The sequence below is a fragment of the Odocoileus virginianus genome, chromosome 27 (assembly GCF_023699985.2).
Source record: "Odocoileus virginianus isolate 20LAN1187 ecotype Illinois chromosome 27, Ovbor_1.2, whole genome shotgun sequence".
In the NCBI taxonomy this organism is placed as follows: Eukaryota; Metazoa; Chordata; class Mammalia; order Artiodactyla; family Cervidae; genus Odocoileus; species Odocoileus virginianus.
Window position 1 is genome coordinate 17111454 of NC_069700.1, and position 26944 is coordinate 17138397.

General features: G+C 40.0%; 1 protein-coding gene across 9 annotated transcripts in view; it reads left to right on the plus strand.

Moving 5' to 3' along the window:
* Nucleotides 1-26944, plus strand: part of CARMIL1 (capping protein regulator and myosin 1 linker 1) — a 303717-nt gene that overhangs the window by 259006 nt on the left and 17767 nt on the right. For 7 of the 9 annotated variants that reach the window (XM_070456237.1, XM_070456241.1, XM_070456242.1 and 4 more), the window contains 4 exons: nt 12275-12292; nt 16274-16340; nt 16565-16761; nt 25115-25227. In XM_070456237.1, the coding sequence (XP_070312338.1) occupies nt 12275-12292; nt 16274-16340; nt 16565-16761; nt 25115-25227 (395 nt within the window). The remainder of the gene's footprint in view (nt 1-12274; nt 12293-16273; nt 16341-16564; nt 16762-25114; nt 25228-26944) is intronic. The other 2 variants (XM_070456236.1, XM_070456240.1) reach the window with 1 other exon arrangement.

A 26944-nucleotide genomic window follows, 5' to 3' on the forward strand; every position in this document is an offset into this window, starting at 1 on the left:
TTCCCAGCTTAGGCTAACCCTAAAAGAAAAGGAGTAATAGGAAAAATATTTGAATTAAAAATTAACTCTACATATCATGTTTCCAGCCAAAATTATCTGGTTCTGTGTGAGTTGGAAAGGGGTATAGGAAACATGAGTTAGTAAAATGTGTTTTGTTGAATTTAGAAGTTATGTGGTTTTGGATGATGAAGTATTGGTTAAGAAAGATTGGCTTAGCTCCTGTAAGGATGGTTTTAAATTGTATTAAGTTTGGTTTTTGTATAAGTTTTGTTTTTGTTTGATTGACTAATTTGCTTTTGTTACTTGAAAGGAAAAGAAGTTGTTCTCCTTAAGTAAAGTGGGTGGGGTGAGGGTGAGGGAATAGGATCATTTTTTAAAATTTAATTTTATTGAGATACAATTGATTTAACATTGTATTAGCTTTAGGCATACAACCTAATGATTCAATATATATATATATTAGGGGATGATTATCACAGGTTTAGTTGACATCATCTCCACATATAGTTATAATTTTTTCCTTGTGATGAGAACTTTTACAATCTGTTCTGTCAGCAACTTTCAAATATGCAATTCAGTATTGTTAACCATAATCACTGTGCTCTACTTTATATCAGCAGGACTTATAACTGGAAGTTTGTTTGTACTTAAAAAAAAAAACAAAAACACCCCAGATGCATGACCACCATGAGGACCATAGTGCAAGGCACACCCAGTCCTGAGTTGCTTTCATTTTGTAAGAACGGTCTGGTTGCCATGACACAGAAAGAAGCAGGAGTAGATAGACGTCTCTTTGTCCTTCACTCTAAGGCTGACCCAAGTTAGAAGGGCAGTATTTTCTTGATTCAGGTGGCTAGGAGGCAAGCAGGTAGGGCCATTCCTGACATAAGCGCCTGTTGAATCCTAGGACCAGAAACAGGGCTTGTGGTGTGGAGTATCTTGTTGAGACAAGGCAGAGCTCTCTATAAAGAAAACAAATATTTGGGCAGAATTTTTAAGCCATAAAAATAGCCTTTTTTTCCAGTTCTAAAAATTGTGTCTTTAATCATTGTTTTAACAAGGCTAATGAATTGGTAAGTAGCCAAAAACCAGAGCTAAGTTTGGTGTTGTTTAATGAAAAAGAATATTTTTGTGTAGAAAGTGCAAGTCAATGGATTTTGTGCTGTAAAGATTTCCTTTCTACTCTCAGCCTAACCTTTGGGTCTAAGCCACCCAAAGATACTCTCGTTTTCATAGTGGCAATTACCCCAGGTGCAAGGATCAGTATTCTAAAGAAAATCAACTTGCTAAGCTCTAGAATTCTTACCCTGAACCAGTGGTACAACTCACAGCTGATTGGAAAAGAGTAGAGCATTAGATTTACCTTTTTTAAATTGTTTGCACTTCCACCTTTCATAATCAAAGAAACAAATCATTTTTGTTTCTCACTGACATCTACTACCAAATATGTCAAGTTGTGATCCTCATGTAGTGCCACTAAAAAAAAAAACAAAAAAAATCAAGTACATACTGTGAAGGTAGAGACACTGAATTGGTGATGCTTTTCTAAATGAGCCTGTACATTTTCTTTGGCAGCATTTAGATAGATCTTAAGTGATCCAGGAAGTTGGGACACAAGAGAAACTGTTGGATAGAAAATTCTCAGGAGCATGTAAGTGCATGCCTACAACCTTTCCCCCATGGAATTATACATTCCTGGCAGGTGGAAATTGTGCCCCACATGGAGCTAGAGCACTGTTGAATGTGACTGCTCTGGGAGAGGCTGTAACTTTATTACCTAAAATGTTTGTTTGTAGCCCACAGCCCTGAGATATTTCCCCCAGGACATTCCAAAGTAACTCTGACTCATCACCAGCCTTCTGCTTATAGTTAACAGATTGTTAACAGATCCTGGCATTTTCTGTTTGTGATGTTCATGATATCTACTATATCTATTTTTGAACATTTCTTTAACAGACATAGTGGAGATTCTGGGCATCTGTCTCCCCGCCCCCCGCCCCCCCTTCCTGGATATCTTTATGTTTTCTTCCATTTCTCCCTGGTCTAAAAGTCAATTCCATTTCAGTGTGCAAGTCTCTTTAAAGAACCAATAGTTACCATCACACTAGGGGAGGTTCAGAGCTGTAAATTAACATTGAAATGCATATCAGAGTTTAAGGATTGTCTTCATGGAGGTGGAAGCAATGATTGATCTCTTAGAAGGAAGTTCTTCACTTAGTCAACACCTATTGAACTTGCACTTTGAGGGCTGAAATAGGAGAGATTGAATGACTTGATGAGGCCTGTTATCTGTGTGGAGGATGACTGAGACTCAGCTTCTAATCAACGTTAACTTCATAAAGTCGAAGAAAAAAGCTATTTAAACAAAATGGCAGAAAGAAAAATCATTTCTTAAAACTAAGTCTCCAAATAATTCATTTTTTTCCTTTTAACTAGAAAAATGAAGAGGTAATTTAGTTTACCTGGTGGGGAGGAGGGTCGGGTAGAACAAGAACTATAGAATAACTTGCAAAATTTTTCAACCTGTGTCCATTCTCGTTAAGTCCCAGAGATTCTGATAACCCTTTAACTCCAGGGTTGAGAATCACATGGCTTGAAAAATCTCCCTATTTATTTATTTTGCACTTGCCTAGCACCTATGACATGCTAGGCATTGAACTCTTTATTAATAGGAACCAGCTTAATTCTCATGACAACCTGTGAATGATAGGTGGTGTTAATATCTTCTGTTTAACAGATGAGGAAACTTAGGCATGAAAACATTAACTTGGTCGAGGTGATCTAAGGTCACCCTGCAGCAGGCTGTCTGGGATTGCATGTTCAACCAAGCTTCTGTAGTCTATATATTGATTTCATATTTATATTTCTCACAATAAGAATTAAATGCCAAGTTAGATTTAAAAAGACAGCATTGTTTTATGCAAAATATCTGCTTACTGATTCTATACTAAATTAATATGTGAACAGAAACAATGAAAAATGTGTGTCATTTCCCCATAAATGTAAGCTTATAGTTTTTAAACATTACTGGAAACAACTGTGTTAAAAATCTGACTCTCTCAATTGTTATCCAGTTGTGAGAAATGTATCTGTGCACTTTTGGCTTACCTTGAACATTCTGTGCCTCTCCATGTGTGATTTTGTTGGTGACAGTGATTAATTACTTTTCCTATATGCCCCTTATCATTTCAGCACACACGCCTTGTGTGTTAAGCTGAAATGTGTATTTACTTAGAATCTTTATTGTCCATAGACCATCTGTTCTTTTCCTGCCATCAGGTGCTCTTAGGAAATCACTATTCCCCATCCTATCTTTCAACTGTGTTGTCATTGGCCTTTGGGGGTATTAAGGGATACAGTTCTCCTTCTACTGATTGGCAATCTCTGCATATTTAATTTGTCACTATATATAGTTTCCTACCTTAAAAAATTGCAGAAGTTTTAGGTTTCAGATGATGTGCCAAGTGGTGAAGAGCCAGTGTCTTCTCCTTAGGCAGAACTAGCTCACTAATTGTATGTGCTTCTTTCAATTATTTTAATAAGTGTCATACCCATTTTAAATCAAAATATATTCATAGAGAGGAACAGGTAGTCTGCTTACTGCTCTTTCCTAGGAAAACAATTTTAAAAGGCTTGAATTGTTACAGAATACATCTTGTGAGTCCTTGCTCCAATGACAAAATAGCAATTATTTTTCCTTAACAAATTCAGCCTCAAATATCCATATATAATTTTAAGCTTTTTAGCATAGATTAAAATTCAATGAACATCCATTTGTCTTGGTCAACATGCCATTTTGTTTTTAAACAAATCACCTCATTTTCATGTACCAACAGTTGTTAATTGAACTAATTGAATAGCAGTGTTGCCAAGCACAGACTATTAAGTCAATATCTCATTTAAAATTAGTTGCTCTGATGTTGTGCACAGAAGGTCGTTCAAGTCCTAATTGTTTGTTTCCTTTTATAATTTTACTTTATTCTGTAATGTCCTTTTCATAGTGATACCACTTTGGGGAAATGGAGGTTTAACTTTTTAACTACTAGAAAGCAATGTATGAAAACCTCTTAATTTCCAGATTTTAAATTTCAGCACTGTGATACCATCTGTGGTAGTGGGGGTGGTGGTTTAGTCGCTAAGTTGTGTCCAACTCTTGTGACCCCATGAACTGTAGCCCGCCAGGCTCCTCTGTCCATGGGATTCTCCAGGCAAGAATACTGGAGTGGGTTGCCATTTCCTTTTCCAGGGGATTTTCCCGACCCAGGAACTGAACCTGGGTCTCCTGCATTGCAGGCAGATTCTTTCTCAACTGAGATATCTGTATAATCCAGATAAAATATACATTCCTTAAAGTTTCTAGTAGTTTTTTTTTTTGACAGCCCTTTGAGGAAATGCCAGAAGCACATTCTGGATCTCATTCCTTTAGGACTGAGTCTAGAAGGGCCTGCACGGAGATACAGGTGTGGTGTCCTGGAGGGTCTCCGTAAAGTAGACTCAGCCCCTTTGTTGCCTATTATTTTGGGTCTTGCAGCATTGCTTTCACTGTGGTGCTCCTGGATCATGTCAGTGACTTTCATGAAGGGCAGCTTGAATAAGTATCCCTATAAAACTCACTACCTTATGTGCTCTTTATACCATCTGTACCACTGTTGCTGGCACTGTTCAATTTCATCCCCTGCTGCCTTGTTGCACATCTATGCAGAAGAAATTGCAGGGCTTTGTCAAGAGGAGTGAAAACCCGGAGCTGTTAGCTTGCTGTGTCGCAGAGACACGGTGAATTCTGCTATGACTTGTGCCTGCCTTTTGTTCTGTGAGTTGAGGCTCAGAGCCCGGTGTGCATTGACGTATTTAAAAGGGTTCGGAGCCTAAAGAAGTATAGGTTGTGGGATTCAGCCTTAATTCTGGCTTCATTTCCTCCCTTCTTTAGCCACGTTTCCTCATTAAAAACATGCAGCCTCCCTGGTGGTCCAGTGATTAAGAATCCGCGCTTCCATTGCAGGGGGCACAGGTTCAATCTCTGGTTGGGGAACTAAGATCCCACATGCTGCTACAGCCAAGAAATAAAAGCAAAACAACTACAAAAATAACTTGCTATTCTGCATGAGCCTCCTCTCCCTTTTGGATTGAGGTGAAGTGAAGTCGCCCCATCGTGTCCGACTCTTGGCGACCCCATGGACTGTAGCCTACCAGGCTTCTCCATCCATGGGGTTTTCCAGGCAAGAGTACTGGAGTGGGGTGCCATTGCCTTCTCCAGGATTGAGGTGGCTTTCCATTAATACCGTGAAATGTGAGATATGGTGGGAAAGGGCTCTGATAGGGATGTGCAGGTTGCTATGGAAGCACAGAGAAGGGGTGTCCCCCCCAGCCTGGGGGGGGGGGTGGTGTTGTCAAGGAAGGTTTCCAGGAGGAATTTCTAAGCATCATGCTTGGCACATAATAGACCCTTAGTAACTGATGATATAATAAGAGATGGTATTTGAAGGAGAAGTTGGCTGGGAGGAAAATGAGTAAGTAAATTTAGCAGAGAGAACATGCACAGAGTCTCAGAGTGAGGAGACAGCATCACGATTTGAGGAACCGTTGTGGGATTATGGTACGATGGGAATAAAGGGTGGTGGAGAGGTGAGGCGGCTGGAAGCCATAATGTGAAGAGCCTATGGAGCTCACTAAGGGTTTACTTGTTTCTATATTGTGTATGTATTTTTAAGGCAATACTGAAGGTGAGGAGTGTGGGAGAAAGGGCAGATTTTGGCGGAAAAGACATTAGTGAGTTCTGTTTTGATCGTGTTGAGGATGAAGCGTCTGCAAGGCCCTGGCTGAGGCGTCCACTTAGGGAGTCCTAGAGGCGTCTCTGGGCCTCCGTAGCCAGGGCTGAGTTGGTGGGTGAGCCAGGCACAGGCCTGGCACAGAGGCACTCACCAGACACTGTCCCTCAGCTGATCGCTGCCCCTTCAGCTCTGTAAACACTTTTCTTCTCCTACATTCATGACATTTACCTCAGTTTACCGTGAGCTACAGACTTGTATATTCATCTGGCTATTGGTCATCTCAGTTGTATGTCCACTGTCTGTCTAAAACAGAACAGAACCTCTGAGGTTATGAGAATGTTATAGGTTGCGTCAGGGATCCGAGCTCTCTGAAAACTGTATAGGAAAACGAGGAGAAAATCACTCACCTACTCTGTGTAATGCACTGTGCTTTGTCTTGGCAGCCACATCCGGTTAACTGTTTTAACCCACTTTTCAGATGAGAATCCCAGAGCTTAGAGACGTTATTACACTTGCCTCATCTCATCCTGCTGGTTTAAGGGTAGCCAGAGTGGAGGGCTCAACTCCAAACGATCCCGTTTCCAAGCCCTCACCCTTCCTGCTGCATCCCTGGTCTTCGGGATAGACCAGGTCGCTAGAAGGAAAGGTCCAGGGAGGGTTGTGTTGGGGCAGAGCCTTTTCATGGAGGGTTTGCACCAAGAGGGAGTTTGGTGTTTGGTGTCTCTGACTGCAGGCGAGCCTGTCCTTCCAGGGTTTTACTTTTCCTCTTAGTGAACTGGGAGGGATTCTAGTCTGTGGTAGCAAATCCACACCTCTTCAAGCACTAGGGCCAGCAATGACTAGAGTTGTAGGTGTCTGAACTGATGGGAACAAGCAGCAAAACGAAAAGAGGGCTTCTGCTTCTGGAAGCGGCATATAGAGAACACACATGATCACCATCAATTCAGTCCTGCCTACTCATACCATGCTGCTGGCCTTAACTTTCAAGTGGACAGTTTTCTGTCTTGACTAGGAAAATTGGAGGGTTAGCCAAATACCTCCTGAAAATCAAGGCTTGCTAAGGAGGGAATGAGTGGGATGGAATGTCTTAGGCTGAAATCTGGGAATGACAGAAGTGACTTAAAATCTAAGGTGGGTTTTGTCATACATTGAAATGAATTAGCCATGGATGTAAAACCACTGCAATGTTGTAAAGTAATTAGCCTCCAACTAATAAAAATAAATGGAAAAAAAATGAAAAAAAAAAATCTAAGGTGGGTAAGGAAGGAAAAGGAGCAGAGAACTCAGCCTCAGACTTTGGATTATCTAAGTAGAAGTTGGCTAGACTCGAGAGCCTCAGTGATTTAATCTAAATATTTTAATTATTCTAGTGATAGTTTAGAAACACTAATTGGAGTTGGCATGAGTTAATCTTCATTCTTTAGCTCATGTGTGGAAATTCAGAGAGGAAAGGGAAAAGTGAAAGTCACTCAGTCATGTCCAGCTCTTTGCGGCCCCATGAATAGTCCATGGAATTCTCCAAGCCAGAATACCAGAGTGGGGTAGCCTTTCCCTTCTGCAGGGGATCTCTCGATCCAGGGATCAAACCCAGGTCTCTCGCGTTGCAGGTGGATTCTTTACCAGCTGAACCACAGGGAAAGCCCAAAAATACTGGAGTGGGGAACCATTCCCTTCTCCAGCAGATCTTCCTGACTCAGAAATTGAACCTGGGTCTCCTGCATTGCAGGCGAATTCTTTATCAACTGAGCTATCAGGGAAGCCCTATTCAAGTTCTCAGTTTCCCTAAACGTACCTCAGGGGAAACCACTGTCACTGCTGGAATCTGAAGGATTTCTCATCTCAGGACTGAGGGGAAACCTTTATCACAAGCCTATTCTTTAGTGAAATCAAAATATAAAGTATATGGTTTAAATATATATATGTCTGTGTGTGCACTGAAGAAAATCATTCTGCACTTCATATTGAAAACCACACTTGGAAATGAGACCAAGAATTTAACTTCCATGTTCCACATATGACTGCATTTCAAAATAATGGATCTGTAATTTAGAAAGTGTTACTTTGAGAATCCATTCAGAAGGGATGGTAATCAAAGGCGTTAAACTGAGCACATTCCAAGCCAGAACAGATTTTTCAGAGTTTGAGTGGTAATAAGTCTTCTTTATCTGAAGTTCTATTTAAATTCGAAGGGTTAAGAGTTTCCTTCCTTCCATCCATCCATCCATCCATCCATCCATCCATCCATCCATGAGATCCTGTGAGAACCAGACCTCCTGATTACTGATTGATTACTGCAGCCCTCTAGTCGGCATCTTCTCAGGGTCTGAGATCCTCCTCTAAAGTCACCATCCATTCTTTTTACCTGGTGCTACTGGAGTTTACCTGACTCAGGTTTTTTAAAGCAGTAAGGCAAATTGTTGTAGGATTTAACCTGGTTTGTGGTGGTTGGACTTGGTGTTAACTATTTTTGTCATCTGCCTGGAGCTCATGTTCTGTGTAGAGAGCAAATGCATTACATTAAGCATTTTAAGCTTATTTTGATTATTCATCATGATGTCACTGAGCTGGTATCCATTCTGAAGGAGAGCATTTTTCTCTTGTCTTCCTCATTCTTGCCTTCCATTATGATGTGGATTTTCCAAAAATCTAAACTTAAAATTTATCTCTTTTAAGTCTAATACTCAGTGGGATTTTCCCCCATAGTTTATTCTTTTAAAATAAAGATCATTTGAAAATATTATTCAGCTTTTTATGACTATTGGAATAACATTATGGTTAACAGGTGCAATTAAGTACTTAAGATACTTTCCCACTTTCTCTCTTATTATAATGCTACAAGGGGCACGTACCAGATGCTTGTGTTAATAAGCATTGTGCTTCTGTGCTCATCAGCGCTAACACTTGGTCTCCAGGTAAGAGATTTGCTTCAAATTGGTACCAGGTGGTTTCATTCTTTGGCCTACTCTTAAGAAAAATGTATTAAATTATATCCATTTTCTAAAGAAAACATTCAAGTGTGAAATTTCACTTTCCCATCAGTTGTAAGATTAGTTAAATGAATAAAAAGTGAGGTGTTTCCTATTTTCAGGAGAAAACATGACAAAAGATAAAGATTTAATTTTCTTATATTGAAAAAAAAATTGTGCAGATCTAGAAAATAAGGAAATGAACCATGTTCATTTAAAAATAGTACTTGACTGTCATCTTCACAGCAGTTTCTCATCAGTACAGCTCCCCGAATTGTTTTTAACATCATGAGGCCGTTTTAACTTTTATATGAAATGAAATTCGGGATATAAAAGTTAATGAGTGTGATGTGAATAGCTGGATTTAATACCACGTTCAGTAGGAAATGTGGCGCCTCAGTAAATCTCTACACATCCTTCTTCCTTTTGTCCATTGATTTATTGCAGTTCTCTCAGAGTTATGGCTTCTGTATACCTACTCTTCCTAGATATTAAAGATTGTTGCTTTCCAGCAGTCATCATAGGAAGGATTAGGTATCTCATTTTCTCAGTAAGATTTATACCGCCTCAAACTTTAACAAGTAGACTTGCATAAAAATTGCTTTTTAAACCACAGACATGATGATACTGTTTGGTTAGATATTTGAGGGTATATATTAATAATGACTGAGTTTGGGTTCCCCTGAACATTGATGCATCTGACAATCTGGTAGGAAATATTTAATTATTATAATCTAGTTCATCAAACAGGGATTACCCTTATCCATTTTTAAAGGGCACAGGAAAGCACAAGATGACACTAGGCTATCTTGAATCAAAAAACAAGGATTGGCTCTAAACCCAAATCATTGCAAAGGATACAAAATCCAGATCAAAATGGCTTCTGCTGGGATACTCCCTGCAACAAAAATAATGACAGTAATAGTTTAGGATACTTTGAATTAATTAATTAAAAAAAAACCAAAACGCTGAAGTGTATAGTAATACTAAGAGAAAAAGAGAGGATGGTACAGAGGATTTAGAAAAGGGAAATTTGATCCTTACAGAGGAATGGCACCTAAAATGTCGGAATAATGTTAAAAGTAGAAAGTGACCATTTTATAGCTCCCTTTGTATTCATTCGTTCAGGCCAGGATTGTCAGTGGGGTTTACAAATGGGCTCATCTACATAAATTGAAAGTATCACCTTGTCGAATTAATATTAATTATCAAGAGACAAAGTACCTTTACAAAATACCAAGGGACAAGGTACCTTTACAGTGGAAGAGTCAGGAGGTTCCCGCCCTACTGAAGTGATCAAATTTAGTGTCACTAACAGAGGAACAACTTGACCTGGGTACCACCTGTTGTCATTCAGTCATTCACAGGATCATTCATCTGGCATTTGTGTTTAAAAAAAAAAAAAAATCATACCTGAATCTAATTATGGGGAACAACCAGATAGTCTGTGAGACAATTGGCCTGAATTCTTGCAGAAAGTCAGTGTCATGAAAATGGTTTTCATTTGCTTGTTTAACAGGCATTTAGATTGTTCCCAGCTTTTGCTGTTATAAGTCTAGTGCTTAGGAGTGCTCCCTCTCCCCTCAGTTTTTCTCCTTGGGAACAGAAGAATGAAAACATATTACTAACATTCATAATCTCTGCCAGTTATTGAAGCCTGGGGGGGGCATTGACTGGCACTTATATGCCAGGCTATGTGCTAAACACTTTATATTCATTATCTTATTTAATCTTCACAACTGTTTATTTCACAAACCAGAAAGTGAGGTCTGCGTTTGCCAAAACCTTGGCCAAAGTTCCACTCTGGCCATCAAAGCTCCATGATTGGAGTTCAGTTCTTGGATGACAACATCTTGAGCATGAGATGCGCACTTGGGCAGGGTGACTTCTCTGTACTCACTAGTCTTCCCCTTGCCCTGATGGGGAGACACTGAAGTCAGTACAGGTAAATGAGTTTCAAAAGTTCTGCAGGAGGAGTGGAAAACTGATGATTTTTATTCCTTTGAAAAGCTGACTTGTCTGTTGCTATGGTTTCCTTCTTCATAGAAACATTTTTTTGCTTGCCTGTCATTTTAGAAGTTGAACAAATTGAAAGGTTCCTCACCTTCACTTATAATGATCTTTAGGGGGATAATTGGGACAGAGCACTTGTCGTGTTGAATTAACCTTTCACACAGAGGAAGTCTAAAATTACCTGTGGGGCTTAACCATCAGCTGCAACTCTTGTACTGTACGTATCCAGTGTCACGCCTGTTAGGAAGCTTTTGAGGGGATGTATAGTTAAGACGGGGGCAAGAGTCTTTATTTTGGGCAATTCAGGAATATTTGAAAGTACATTTTTACCTTTTCTCTCATTCAGCAAGGATTTTTCAATCCAATTTAAGGTATCATAAAATGAGGTATATTTGAAGAACGCTGCCTAACAAAATATGAAATTAGAAGTCTGAGGATTGAGACTTTCTTGGGATCTTGCTGATGGAAGCCTTTCTGATAAACAAATGATAGTGATGATGATAAGGATAATGTGGTGATGGTTATGGGAAGCTTTTTGTGCACCACCCAACTGTTTGCATTTGCAAGTTCAGGAGTCCTGTATTTTCATCCAGCTGCATGTTGAAAACAATGACAAACACAGACTAATGAACTTGAAGGGAAAAAGTGAGCCCTGGGTTGATGGACTAGGTGTGTTTTCAGGAAATTTGGAAAAGATTCCTCTCATCTTCATACATTGTTTTCATAAAGCCTGACATGCTGCAACAAGGCTTTTTGGGTTTTGTTATGTTTTTTAAAAATTCTTTTATAAATTTCAGAATGCTAAGATGCCCTAATGACTGTTATTAATGATGATCAATGAGGTTTTAAAATTATTTGAGAGATTTAATGTGAAATGTAAAGTGACCTAAATTCACACTAAGGTATAAGGTACCATCAATGTTAATGACACTTTAGGTAGGTAACTGTGTGAGACCCTGGCATCAGATTCTTGCCTAAAATGCTTTGGTGACTGAGGGGGAGAGAGAACTCAAAGCTGCTGCCTCACAGTGGGCAGGATATAGTGACGTAAAGACAGCCCCAAGAAGGGAGGTTTTCACGTACTGGTGGGCACACTGTCAGCACCTTGTTGCTGGGACCAGCCCTGTGGCTTAAGAACCAAACCCTGCATGGCATTTGCTAATGTTCATCCAGCATCCTGTCCACCATATGCCTTTGGAGATATGATGTCTCCATTTCCCAAATGGGATTAATACCTTACAGGGTTGGTAGATGGCATTTGGCACGCACTTAGCAAGAGGTAATATCTGTAATATCTCTAACAGTTTTCAAGCTGTAATTATGCTTCTAAGAGCTATGCTTATGAAAAGCTAGCCTTACACTAATGATAGTTTGGCTTCATTCTTGCCGCATTCCTTTGCTATGAAGGCTTTTTATGTAGCTTTTCTGTTTGTGTATGGTGTCTCTCCCTCCCCCTTCCTTGTAATGCTGCTGCTGTATCTCTCTTCCATTCATATTTTTTTTCCCCTTTCTTTTCGCTGCATGGAGACTCTCTGCTGCACAAGCGTAAGTACTTTTTGGTGGCTCTGCAGTTTCTGGCTCTGTTAGCTTACATGCCTGTGCTCCCCTTGCTTCCGTGCCGCCTGGCTGATCTCCCGGGAGACTGCAGTGTCGTCACCCATCTGCAGATCTGGAATAAAACAGGCAGCGATTTAGAGACCAGACTGGATTTTACAAGACGGTTCAGCTTAGCAAAACAGGCAGTGAATTTAAAAATACTCTCAGGGATGTGCCTGAAAGCAAGCAGTGTTGATGAAGAGGGCATGAACATTGAAAAGGAGAAAAGTGCTTATTCCATTCATGTTTTAAAAAAAATAAATCATGAGTACTTAGACTTCTAGGGTTTAAATTTCTAATTCTTGTCATATTACTTGTTTCCCAGATTCGTAGAAAATTGGCATCATGATACCTTCTTGTGACAGAAAAATTTTACTGATCTACTTTACAACTTTTAAAAATTTTCTTTTAACCTCAAGGTAAAGAGAAGTAATTAAGGATTCTTGAGCTTGGAGTGAGAGTGGTTTTTTTTTTTTTTTTTTAAATTCTTTGCCCAAACTGGGTAAAATAAACACAGAAACTACTCCATCCTATTTTTCTGGTGATAGAGACAATTTAACTGTCATTAAAAAAAATTAGTATGTCTAAGAATTATGTGTTAAATATGAGTTTAACAGGAAAAATATGTGGTGGTGTTTATAAGGTTCTAACAGTAATCCTTAACCTATAGTAAAAGTGGGTATTGAATTTACATGGAGAATAGGTATAAATCCATTATAAAAACTGGATCAAATGAGTAAGATTTCTAAGCAGTATAGGTATTGTGCTGCTTTTTTTAGATGCTTTGAGAATAGAGCCATTCATTTCATTCACTGTCTGCCATGATGGGGATTTATTGATATTTACGCTGTCAGAATAAGTCTGTTCAGTCTTCCTTCTAAATTACATTGAAAGGGTTTAACATATTGTTCCTCATATTTCCCGTGGATGTAAATGTTGAAAATTGCTTATTACCATTAAAATTCACTTTTAAAGACAAAGTAATTTTGTTTGGGCCTGAAGTAATTGTTGGCCGTGTTAATCATACATTGATTTGTGAAGGATCCATTTGGCGTATGTACCTCTTCCGTTTCCACTGTTGATCCCCTTTATTTGTTGGGCACTTTGTGATTTCTCTGATCAGACAATGCTTAGGCACTGATAAATGTCCAGGAAGGGTAAATGAGGACTAAGAAACAGTCTGAGAAAAGTAGCCCTTTTATTTTGGTCCAAAAATGGGAGAGAGTAAATGTAAATCAGGATGGTAAAACCAGTTTTTTTTCCCCCCAGGATTCAATTCATCTAACCAACAGGTGTGAGGAGGAAGAGGCAAGGGTGCATAGAAACCATGTTTCTGGAGAAACATGCAATATGTGTTCCTAAATGTACACTTAGGTGGATAATTATAGCTCATTCTTACATTTCTCTTGTTTTAGTTTATATGTAGTAGAACCATAGGAATAAGCCAGTAAGATTCAGCAAGTCCATATTGTCCATTAAACTGTTAAGGAAGAAACAGTTACAAAGAAAAGAAAGAAAAATATGTAGGAATAAATTTCCTTTTTTTCTTGTTATACTTAAACCCATATTTATTCTTTCTCATGAAAGAAGGAGATGGTAAGAGTTCATCCATCAGAAGAAATGTATAAAATCAGGTTGTATTCTTAACACCGATTGTAGAAACCAGCTTGATTGCAAGCCCTACACATTTTAGCAAAAGGCCATCAGCCTTGTCCAAACATGGCAGAAACTTAGAACTCACAAATGTATCAAATATAAAGAGTTTTATGCGAAATGCAATGGAAGTTATATTCTCTTGTAAAGAGCATATGAAATAAAGCAATGAAAATGCATTAGAATGCATGCTTCTGATATTCAGATTTCATAGACTAAGTTTTGAGGCATTGCAAAGCTAGACCAAGAAAGGCAAACTGGTTCCTTTGATTACTGTCAACCATCAGAAATCCTAATGATGATTTTGTATGTTTCTCAATATGTCTATAAAATTAGATTGAGTTGAATGACCATTTATAGTTCGGCGTCAGTTTGTAAATGAGTTTATCTATCTTTGCTATCTATTATATATATGTATTCTTATATGTAATTTCTTATTTCTTTTATATATTTAAAAATTATGATATAATTGAAATGTTATTATTATGTTTTGTGTGTATTTGGTATTCATTATAAAAGCTAAATGGGGAAACTTGACCCAGATTATTTTTGCCCACAAACTCGCTTATAAATCTAATCCAGAGTCAGAGGAAAATATTGGAAGACATCTCCATGCTATGCATTTTTAAAGTACTTTCCTATTTATCTGTGACTATGTAAGTGAATTGGCTGGAAATTATATCCCAATCTACTTCTTGATCCTTCTGCCTATCCAGGTTGTACACAAAGTAGATAGAATACTAAAGAAGTTTTCATGACTAAACACAGCATGTATTTTGATAGTTTGTGTCTCCTTCAAAATTATTTTTAGAGATTTCACTTAAGAATAGACTAGTTTTGAGGCTGCCTTCAGCTCACTGCAAGGCCAGTTTTGGGGAGAACTACCTTGAAACTGGATGTGTTTCTATTGAACTTATAAAGCCTGATGCTTTATAAAAAGATATTCTTCTGATTGTCTGCCTTTAAAAAAGGAGGGGGAAAAAAAAAAAAACCCTTGAAAGAACCAAATCAGCTAGTTTCATTGTGCATTTCAGGAAGACCTGTCTAGATTTAAATTCTATTGCTCATCATTTTTTAATCTCCGTTTTTCTCTCAATAAGTAGTAGCAAAAGTTTTATTATTAAGACTGGCATAAAATCATCAAAACTGTAAAGCTCTTTGCTTTAAAGATCAACAAGAAAATATATTCTTTGAAGAAAGGTTATCAACCTTGTGGATTTTTTTTTTTTTTTTGAGAAAGCTTTAGATGACAGCCTGCTAAGTGAAATGAAAGTCTACAAACTAAGTTGTTTGTTATCTCTCAGTTTTCACCAATACTAGTTTCTAGTATCAAATATGTAACATTCCTAAAAGCCATCCATCTGTATACTGTTAACAAGGTGGTGAGGTAGGAGGGATGCTGGGCTGACTTTTATAACTGGCTCTGTCCCCGGCCCTGCTCCTGTTCCCTTGAACGGTGGTCTTTATCATCTCTGTGATGCAGTTTCTTCATTAGAATTTGTTTGTGGAGGTGATGACCAAGGTCCCTTCCAGCTTTGACAGGAGTGATTCTGTTGAGGGATATGCTGATGTCTTCCTTGGATTTGACTTTACACAATCAACAGCTGACACCCACGCTAGAAAAAATGCTGTTAAGAAATTTCAGCCATGGTTTGGGTTTTTGTCTCTCTCTTTTAAAGAGAAAGCAGGATCAAAGATGAGAAGTGACAGCAGATACAGACATGGCAACTTTCTTTGGTTTTTATGGTCTTTACCCGTAATATAAAGATCAAAATTTTTGTGGTAGAAATGTGGACCAAAGCAGTTACATAACTTAAATGATTAAAATGACAGAGTCTGATGTTGCTCACATTGCTATTGCTGTGGTAATGAACAGTGAACGGTCATGCTTTTAATTTTTAGCAACTGAATTTTACAGTCTTCCCTTCTTATTCGTTGTATCCGTTTTAACATCCTCATGTGAAGCTGGGAGTTAAATTTATACTGTTCATTGTTCTTTTCAGCGATAAAAATAGAATTTAACTGATTAGGCCTGGGGGAAAGAAGAAGTGGGCTGTATATCATTTGAGAAAATGACAAACATTTAGAAATGTCTCAGCTTAGTCTTTGTAGTCAGGCTGTCAGAGGTCACTAGCCATCCTCTAAAAAAATAAAATACTGAGCTTAAAAGGATTGTTCCCTAATATTACTACCCCGCCCTATACCTGCCAGATGTTTCTTAAGTTTGGAGGTCAAGTTTTCTGGGAAAGCTAAGTACTTTCTTTATTTTATTGGTAGATGACTCCTAAATCCAAAAGGAAGACTATCCACAGCCGAATGCTGCGGCCTGTTTCCAGGGCTTTCGGTGAGTATTCCGTTTTGTCAGTCATTTTCTTATAACTATGAAACACCCTCAGCAAGGACCTTGGACCACTTCAAGGATACTTTTCAGGGATGTTGTAAGTTAAGAGGGTTAAGTGATTTGTGAATGGGTGTTTGCTCTTCCCTAATAGACTTAAAATTACTTTTAGCAAATTTTTATCCATCTCCATGCAGTAATCTTCAGCCTGGGGCTTTGCTTTCTTTTAGAAATGGAATTTGATCTAGATAAAGCCCTAGAAGAAGTGCCCATTCATATTGAAGACCCGCCTTTTCCATCCATCCGACAAGAGAAGCGGAGCTCAGGGTTTATCTCTGACTTGCCCTCCGAGGAAGGAAGGAAGCTGGAGCACTTTACCAAGTTAAGACCAAAGCGGGCTAAGAAGCAGCAGTCCACGCACCCAGCGGTAGGTGGGCTGGTAGCCCCTTACTGGCCTCCTCCAGGGAAAACTGCAGAGTCTTATAAAAGTGCCTTGTATATGTGAAAGCTTGTAGTTAAGATTAGAACCTCTACGTATGTGTGAGATTCACGCAAAATATCTCACTTGGTGTTCAACATTTTCAGAAAAGAGAATGCTGGAAAGTTTTCAACCCTTTGGAACAAAGTTGCCCCCTTGAAATCTTTATGAAAATATCAAACAGGCTACTCTATAGTTATATAGTGTATGGGTATGAAAAGATGGAAAATAAGTACCGAAGAATTGATTTGTGATTAAAAATTGCTTGCATTTGATTTTGGAGGGCCCCCATATACTCCCCCACCTCCATGTTCTGACCTGCTCTGGCCCTCTGGCTTTTGATAACCCACAAACTGGGAGGTGGAGAAGACATCTTACTGGGAGGACCATGTGAGTGGTGTGCCTCTCAACACCCTGCTCTTTATGCAGAGGAGGATGGAATTGTTTCTGCTAATGAGGCTTAATACAATTGACCCCATGGCTCTCTGGCTAGTCTTTCCTCTCCTTTGCAGACAGACTCCTTGGAAAAATTGGTCTATGCCTATGGTATTTCTTCCTCACCTTGCCATCACTCTATAACCCACCAAAGTCTTCATTCTGTACCTCTCCACTCTGAAACTGCCCTGCTAGAGGTCACTCTTGACCTAACCCTGTGGACACTTGGCAGCTGTCAGCATGCTTGACATCTCAGCAGTTACTTGACCCAGAAAGCTCCATCCTTCAGGGCCTTTGAGCATCACTCTCTTTTCTATTCACTTCTCCAGTGATGCCTTTGCTGCTTTCCTCTGCCTGACCTGTGAGCGTATTATTTGGGCGATGCCATCTGAACCCTTGGCTTCGGTCTCCCTGTTGTTGAGCCCTGCCCCCTCTGCTGAACTCTAGCTTCAGATATTCACCTGCCTCCTGAACTTGAATGTCCCAGAACAACTCACGTTTAACAAATTCAAAACTAGGAGCCTTTCTCTATGAACCTGCCCTGCTCCAGAAGGAGCATCACCGGTGAACAAGCTAGAAACCTGGATATGATCCTGATCACCGTCTCCCCACCGTCAGCCCCACCTGCTCCTCCCCTTCCTCCTTGTCATCCCTCTAGCCCTTGCTCTCATCCTGTGTTTCAAGCCTTTAGTGATCCAGGCTTTTGGTCATGGCTTCCCCTCTCCCCACTCCCTCATCCCCCACCCTTAGCTCCTGGATGGATAACTACTCATCCTGCAGACCTCCAATGAGGCACAACTTCTTCCAGGAAGCCCTCCCTGTCTCCACCTCTGTACTTGCACACAGATGAGGGTGCACGGCTCTGCAGAAGGCTGTTCTCACAAGATGGCTGTGCACAGTGCACAGCCTGAACAACCCTTCATGGACGCCCCAACCCCCCCCAGTGCCTGACGCTTTTACCCTGTTACAGCCCTCACTGTACAGTGATTCCTAAGCATGGTCTCCTCCTTGTGTGTAAGCTCATGTAGGAAGTGTGTGGTTTATCATCTATAGTTGTGTGTTGAGCACTTAGCATGAGTTGAGAACATAGCAGGCATTCAGTACTCACTGGATGATAGGTGGATGACTGGAGTCGTAGGTGGAGAAAAGTCACAACCAGTTATCCGTGTGGTCAGGCGTTTGCTCACACCAGATCCAGGGTGCTCATATTTGGTTGCTCTATCATTTGATTTTGAACAGCTTGACATGGTTTCAGAAAAACAAAGAAATTTTAGTGAATTGTTCTTTTCTAACTTACTTCTTAGTGCACTTTTACATATTCTTTGAGGAATAAATGACTCTCTCTCTTTTTTTAATAAGGGAAAAGCCTTTTCAGATAGGGAAAAGACACACCCCATATTCCACATTCTACTTGGTTGTGGAATAAATGGTTCCTTTGGCCCTTTCCTTGTGGAGAGTCATTAGCAGTACAACATATATGTGACACAAGGTTTAACTTTCCCCTTAAGTCAGTGACCCCGGGAAAGGGAATGTTTTTTCTTTTACTCGTTTGAAAAATGAGAAACAGGGAAGGGAAGAAAGCTATGGCAGAGTTTTGGTGGAGGAAGGTACTCAGGTCTATTCTAGAGATATCTTGACTTTGTCCACAGGAAAACTAGGATTTATAGGGTCAGCAACCCCAGGGTGCTCCATAGGGACACTAGCACAGGATGTGTCCTCAGATAATGGATTACAGTCCTGGGTCTGAAACAGATCTCGCTTCTTCCCAGAGGCTTAGTGAGTGTACACAGTTGGCTCTCCCTTGGATGCACAGTGAAAATATACTGTCTAATGGTTGCATAGAGTTTGCGATTTTCAAAGTGCTTTCACATTGAACAACTCTGCGAAGTTGCCACAGAGGCCCCATCACCTGCATTTTCCAGTGGAGAGTGAGAAGGTTGCAGTATTTAGTGGCAGTAGTCATTTAATATTAGTGTTGTTTTGGTTTTGTTTGGACAGACTAGGTAGCCCCAGCCCACCCTAAGTCAATCTTAGCTTTTCTAGAGCTTGTCCTTGATGCCTAATGCCCCAGTGGGCTTTTCTGGATATCAGAATTCTCAAAGCCCAAGTTTAGAGGCTGTTTTTACTTTGAACATTTCTAATACTGAATGTGTGGGGTTTTCCTCCTACACTGATTAATTCTTCAACTCTCTGGACACAGCTGGCTGTCTACAATTCAATTCAATTCTGACTCCCCAAGTGAAGGGCTCCAGGGTACCCTCACTTCAGATACCAGTCCCAGCTCGTCGCCTGTACTCCTGACCAACTGTAATTTCACGGGGGGTTTCCATGCTCCCTTCCTTAGCTTAGATAATTTGCTAGAATGGCTCACAGAACTCAAGAGGAGATTTTGCTTACTATTACTGGTTTATTCTAAAGGATACTGTCAACTGAAATGAAGACACAGCGTGAGACCTGTGAGTTTCATTTCTCTTTGGAGTCTTACTGAGGACTGTAGCCTGGGGACAGCCTCTGAGAAAATTGCTCACAGAGGTGGAGGTCGGCAGCAGTAGAAGGTTGCTGCTGGTCATGAGGTGCAGATATCTTAATGATTTCAGTACTTTTCTAAGTAGGGGAAGATGCATGAAATTAGGTTCAGAAAATTTTCTCTTGAAAATATTGAACTGTCTGAAGTCCTATTCTGACAATTTTCCCAAATCACAGAGAGCCTCATTCCTGATCTGCATCCTGAACTCCTTTCAGGGTGTGTTAAAGGGCAGTGACTGCGGTGGCTAATGGCTTAATTCCTATTGAACCACAGGGCCAGAAGCAATCTTAGTTGGCAGTTGTTGCCCATCTGATAATGGGATGTAAATCAGAGATTCCCATGATCCTTCTTGGGTATGATTAATTTGTTATAGCAGCTAACATACACATTACATACTGAATTACCCATTTATTATAAAAGGATGTAACTCAAGAACAGCAGGCTTAGGGAGAGATGTAGGGGAGGGGCTCAGTGCTTCCACACCCTCTCTAGCACATCACACTCCCTGCATCTCCACATGTTCACCCACCTGGCAGCTCTCCCAACCTTGTCCTTTCAGGGTTTTAAGGGAGACTTCATTATTCAGTCATAATTGACTAAATCACTATCACTGGCAATGATTAAACTTCCGGACCTTCTCAGTTCCCTAAAGTTCAGGGGCTAGGACTGAAAGTTCAACCCTCTAATCACGTGGTTGGGTCTGCTGGCTATCAACCCCCATCTTTAGGTGGTTCCAAAGTCACTTCGTTAATGTAACCAAAATACCTTTATGGCTCTCATCAGGAAATTCCAAGGGTGTAAGAGGTCTTGCCAGAAATGGGGATGAAGACAAAGTATGTATTTCTTGTTATAGATCACTACATCACAATTATCTTCATAAAGTTAGTTGAGGACCTTTCTCCTTTCTTTTTCTCCTCTCCTGTTCTCTGGAGCAGAGTTTGCACATCATATAGATTTTCTGTTCCTCTCCTGGGAAGCCACCTGGGCCTGATGTGTTACGTGTGCATGCTAACACATGTGTTACATGTTACATGTTAATGCTCACAGGTGGATTTTTTTTTTTTAAACTAGGGATTTGATTTCTTTTGTTATAGATCTGTTGACAAAAAAATTAATCAACAGTCAATCTAAGAAAGAAGTGAAAAATTTTATTTGCAGCAACCTGAAGATTATAACCTGGGAGACAGACAGTCTTTCAGGCCTGTTCTGCTGTTAGAGGTCAGAACACAGTTACATTGGTTTTTGAGACAAAGGGTTATATGTCACATGATGTACTGACAGTTCACACAATCCAGGCCTGCATGTACAAAGTGAGAAGTGGGTCATTCTGATTCCTTCTCCTAAGCAGGTCTGATTAAGGTAGATTAATAATACACTCTGGAGGGGAGAGAGGAGGTCCAAATGGTCAGAGAAAAATTTTATGTTTAAATTTTCCTTGCCTTACCATAACATATGAATTTTATTTCATCAGATCTATTCTGATTACCTTATTCTCCTTGAGAGCATTTTGGTAATTTCTATTTTTCTAGGACATTGTCCACTTAGTTCATTAGATTAGAGTTTTTAATCCCTTTTGTATCAATAGCTCTGTCCCAATTTATTTCATTTCTAATGTATTTTAATGCTTCTATCCTAATTTTACACAGTCTTATTTACTAAAAGTGAAAGTGATAGTCACTCAGTCATGTCCAACTCTTTGTGATCCATGGAATTCTCCAGGCAAGAATATTGGAACGGGTTGCCATTCGCTTCTTCAGGGACCTTCCCAACCCAGGGCCTGAACCCTGGTCACCTGCATTGCAGGCAGATTCTCTACCATCTAGGAGTCTTTTTCAAAGAATTAGCTTTACTATTCCTCTGAAGTCCATTAATTTTTGTTTTTGTTTTTTTAAATTATATTTATTTTACTTCCTTTTGGATTCCCTTTTTGCTGGCTTGATTGCTTGACTCTTTTTCATGTTTCTTACTGTCTAATACATGTGTATCAGATTTCATGATTATTCAACTCACTAATTAGCACTCTTTGGGTTTTTTGTTCAGAGCCACTAATGTACCTAATTGTTCTTGCTTCCTGCCCATCTCTCTCCATCCGGCCTGTGGAGACGTTAGGAGAGATCTGACAGCCGCCTTGTCAAAATCCAGGTGCATCTCCTCCGGTGTTGCCCTGGTGCATTCATCTTAATAATCCAGGCGAAGGGAGAACAGAGGGTGGTCTGAATTGTGTTTAGTCTTCATAAACACCGGCTTATCTTCTAAGCATTCACAAATTATCCTTTTAGCATTTACTTATATATACACAGGCGATGAGAAATCTGCCCTCTTTCTTTCTCAGACACCAGCAACAACCATTTCTGATTTTATTTGCAAAATCCTTCCTCTGAGCACAGATGCAGGGGGTTCCAGTCAGCACAGGGATAAGGTTTTCTGCACTCCCTTCCCACCAGCTCCGCTTCCCTTTTTAGTCTGAAATTTATAATCCTTGACAGAAAAGACCAAAGTCAAATGGAATTTTGAGAACTTCTGATGTCTGTATGTCCTTTCTTTTCATTCCCCTGGAAATCGAGCTAAAACAGCATGTGTGTTTGGCCTTGAACTCCTCTGACGAGCCACCTGTCATTTCAGTCTTCAGTTTTTCTGCTGCCCTTCTTACAGGCTGCTGACATCTCTTACTTTTAACAGGTGCATTTTCAGCTGCATCTTGCTCAAGGTCTCCCGGTGATATTGGACTTCTCAATCTCTCTACTCCTAGTCTCTTTATTTCTAAAGTGATAGAGTTGGACCAGGGGTCTCTAAGGTTCTGTAAAAACTGGCTGGTCCTGCAACATGGGAAAGCAGACTGCTTGTTGAGCTCACCCTGCCTTCATCTCTGAAACCTGCTGATTGTTCATGTCCCCAGAGACCTTCTGTGCTAGCTGTGAATTGTTTCAAAGCAGGAAAAAAGAAAAGGGCTGAAAGGAGAAATTATACTCGTAAAAAAACTTTTTTTACCCCCGCAAAATTGCAAGAGGAATTTGAGAGGCAGCCCCTGAGGGGAAGTGAGGGTGCCATGGAAGGATGTCCCAGGTTATAAGCATGCATTCTGGGGTTGTACCTTTGTCATCCATCAGTCGGGTGACCTAAGCAGGAGCCCCTCACACTCTGAGCCATGGTTTGATCTGGGACTAACCACAACCCAGGATAAGACTATCTTTCCTTTCCAGTTCAAAGGGTAGGTATAAAGATAACAGTAAATGATCAAGCACTGTACAAACTTAGGGAGTGATTATTACTGTAGAAATTCTAGTCTTCTTTTACAAAAGGAAAAATGGCATCCAAGCTAGTTCTGTGCTACTTTGTCTTTTGTAATCAAAGCAGAAGTTATTCAATGAGCTGCTTTCCCGCCATAACTGAATTATTGAACTTGGCTGTTTCTCTGCTCTCCTGCAATGCACAGGAAAGCCTGGCTCCACTCAAAAGCACCATTCAGACGAGAGGTATAATTGTTTTCATGTTTCACAGGGTTCTTGGTCTGTTACCTGTTATCTGCTCACTTTTCAGCATTTCACAATCATGAACTCAAACACACAGCTCATTTCCATAATGGACGTTGCCAGTGAACGGAGCGGATGGTTGTTTAAAGCTAATCATGGGTCTTTTTTTTTTTTTTTTAAACAATGCCTGTGCAGACAAGAGCCAGCTTCCCCTAGAGGCAGCTTGAGACTTGCAAATCAAGATCACAGAAAGGAGTTTCCCACCGCTCTATGGCAAGATATCCAGACCAGATATCACAACCACATGGGAATCTGTCTGTGCCCAAGAGAATGGGCAAGATACATGCTCTTTCTCAATGGCCCACAACCTATCTGTGTGAAATATGAATACACTTTCACAGACACAAAACCAAGCATGTTATTGAACTCACTGTGAATTGTCCATTCAAAGACAAATGCTAGAGTGCTAAATGACTTCCTTACAGCCCCTCGTAGATTCTGTCCTGAGACCTAAGCTTTAGGCACCTACCCCTGGGTTTCCACAGCACCTCAAACAACACTGCCTGACATTACATGCAGCATCTTCTCAAATCAGATCTTTGAACTATGTTCCCTAGAATCACGCTGCCATCTACCCAGGCTGGAAACCTCAGCCTCATCTTAGGCAATGTCTTTTTCTTTCTTTCTCATTTCCCTACTACTCAGTCCCACACCTTCCTCCAGATTAGACTAAACAATCACAGAAGTCTTTCACTGTGTTCTTGAATAGAATTTATTCTATTCTCCATATCCTTCTATATATCCTTCATGTTGCCCCAGAATTATCTGATCAAAACAGGTTGGGTCATGACACTTCTTCAGGGCTCCCTCTCACCTGCAAAATAAATTCTACACTCTTTAGCATAAGATTCAAGGCTGTCCACTGTCATACCTTGTATTATTAGTTGGAAAGCATTTATGAATGAGAGATATGAGAGATGCTGAACTGGAAATGACTTAAGCCATGAGAAATACTTATTTTCTCACTTAACAAGAAATCTAAAAGTCTCGGGGTCCAGGGCGGGTTTATTTAGCACAGCATAAGCACCCAGGTAGCTTCCACTATTCTGCTCTGTCATCCTCAGCATGGTGTCTTTTATCCTCATGCTCAATTGCTCTTCATCTCCAGGTGATTGCTGTGGCTCAGATATCACACCCTCTCTCTCATAACCATGCAAAAAAAAAAACAAAACACATCCCTTCTTCTGCAGGAAAACCTGCCCATGAGCCCCCTTATATCTCACTGGCCAGAACTGTATCATACCAGTCACAGGCAAGGAGATAGAAGTACTGTTTAAGTATTCATGTTTTGAAACCAGAGTTCTTTCAGCAAGAAAGAAAGGAAGCAAGTGTGGGGGGCGGGGTGGCGGGGGGCGAGGGTGTGTTTGGAGTGGCCACTGTTAGTATCTGGTACTAACAGTGGTAATCAGTATCTGGTATCTGGTAATCAGGCCCCTGATCACTGGAATTATTACTGTTCTCAAAATTGTGTGTCATTTTTTTCACACATTCTCCTGCCTTACCAATATGCCCGCAATGCCTTCCTGTGCTTCAATAACCCATGACTCTTCACAGCCTGTTAGGTTCCAAGCTGCTTCCAAGACAGCACTCACTCAGCCTCAGTCCTGCAGCAGGTTTTGGGTTTATAGGGCATTTCTCACTTTGGTTTCTTTCTACCCTTTTTCTACATTTGACTTCTGTTCTGGTAGAATATAGGGCTCTATTTCCATCAGTCTTGTCCTTGCCATGGCCTTTATCACTGTGTCTTAAATCTAGTGATACATGTTGAATGTAAATTAATAAATTAATATCACACCTGTTTGGTTTGCAGGGCTGTGCTACCAGCATAGTCTCCCAAGATGGTGAGCAGAACGGTCTTATGGGGAGAGTGGATGAAGGTGTAGATGAATTTTTCACCAAGAAGGTGACCAAAATGGATTCCAAGTGAGTTCAGAGTCATTTCACTAATCACACCATTTAATTCACACTTAAATTACTAACAGTTATAATTTTAAACTTAGTATGCACTAAGGCTCTTATTTCATAAGTGTATAAAATAGACACATTTGACAGACGATTTACTTTCCTGGTGGTTTGCAGGACCACCATCAATTGGGAACTTATTAGAAATGGGCATTCTCAAGCTTGTACCCCAGACCTACTGAATCAGAAACTTGAGGTGGGGGCTGACAACCTGTGTTTTAATAAGCCCTCCAGGGTATACTGAGGCAAACTCAAGTTGAAGAACCACTGTAATATCTAAATTGGAACACAGAATGTATCTCCCCAAGGTTTTTTTTTTTTTTTCTTCTTTTAGGGCTTTATTACATTCATCTGGATGTATCTCAGACAATGAGATACATTTGGCAGGCTGAAATTACTAACAGTGGACCCTTGAACAGTGCAGGTTTGAATGGCTTGGGTTCACTTATTTGTGGATTTTTTTCAATAGTAGATACTTTGGTACTACACAGGCCCTGGCTGGTTGCATCTGTGGATGTAGACAAACTCAGATACTGAGGACTGTCTCTGTGAATTAATTCCCTCATTATTCAGAGGTCAACTGTATTTTTAAATTCCTCATGTTTATAATTTGATATGTCTGGGAGCACACATCATTCATTGCTAAGTAGCACTGCTTTACCAGAGTCAGAACAACAACAGAATTAGTAAAGAGGCTTCAGATTTAGCCTCTGAAAAGTTCTGTCTGAATTTTCTTATTACCAAGATGGAGTTTCCTTGGAAGTCAACTCAGTGGTACTTTTATTAACAGCTTAACTTGAAACACTCCAGCCTTTAAGCATGACTTGTACCAAGTTGTTTAATCTCCAACTAAATGCAGATGCATTCCTAAGTACACTCTGAATAAGGATTTGTGTCGGTGAAGTGTTCTTCACCTGAGATATCAAATCCAGGAACTAATTTAAACCATCCTGATAAGTGGAGGGTGGGCAGGCTGGGCAGAGGGAAGGAAAACTGGTCCATTCTGTAGATTGATGTGCCTTATCTTGCCTTTGCAGGATGGCGAGGTGGGAGCAAGTCAAATTTTTATATCCATAACAGTGTAACTTACTGAACATTACAAGCTTTAGGACCCAATTATTTATCTCCTTTGACACTGGCCTTGAAGCTTGACATACTGGGGAAAATTCTATTCTCTCCTTCAAGATCCAATGTAAATATCATTTATTCTTTGAAGCTTTTCTCTCCCTCATCTCTTCCCCAATTAACAGCCCTTGTCTATTGCTGACTTGACGCTTTTTTTCTTTTCATCTCCTGTATACATCTGTTAGAGCAACATAATCCCTTGAGGTTTTTTGTTTTGTTTTTTCTTTTTTACATTGTGGGGAATGGATGAACATAGTCTCAATGCAAAAGATTCAGGAAGTAGCAACATAAGCTGAGCCAAATGGGGAAATCCCTCTTAATGATTTGTTTTCAAGTCTTTTCTTCCTATAGAATATTGTCCTTCACAAACAAATGCCTGGGTCTGATTGTTCATTATAACTTCTGTGTCTGACACAGCCCGTAATGTATAATCTGCCCTCAGACACTCTTGGTTGAATGAATCAAGACAATCTTGGCCTGTGTCTGTATAAACAGATAATACTGTAGTCTCTCCTCGTCCCCAACTTTTGATGTTGAATTAGTGGAGCAGTCT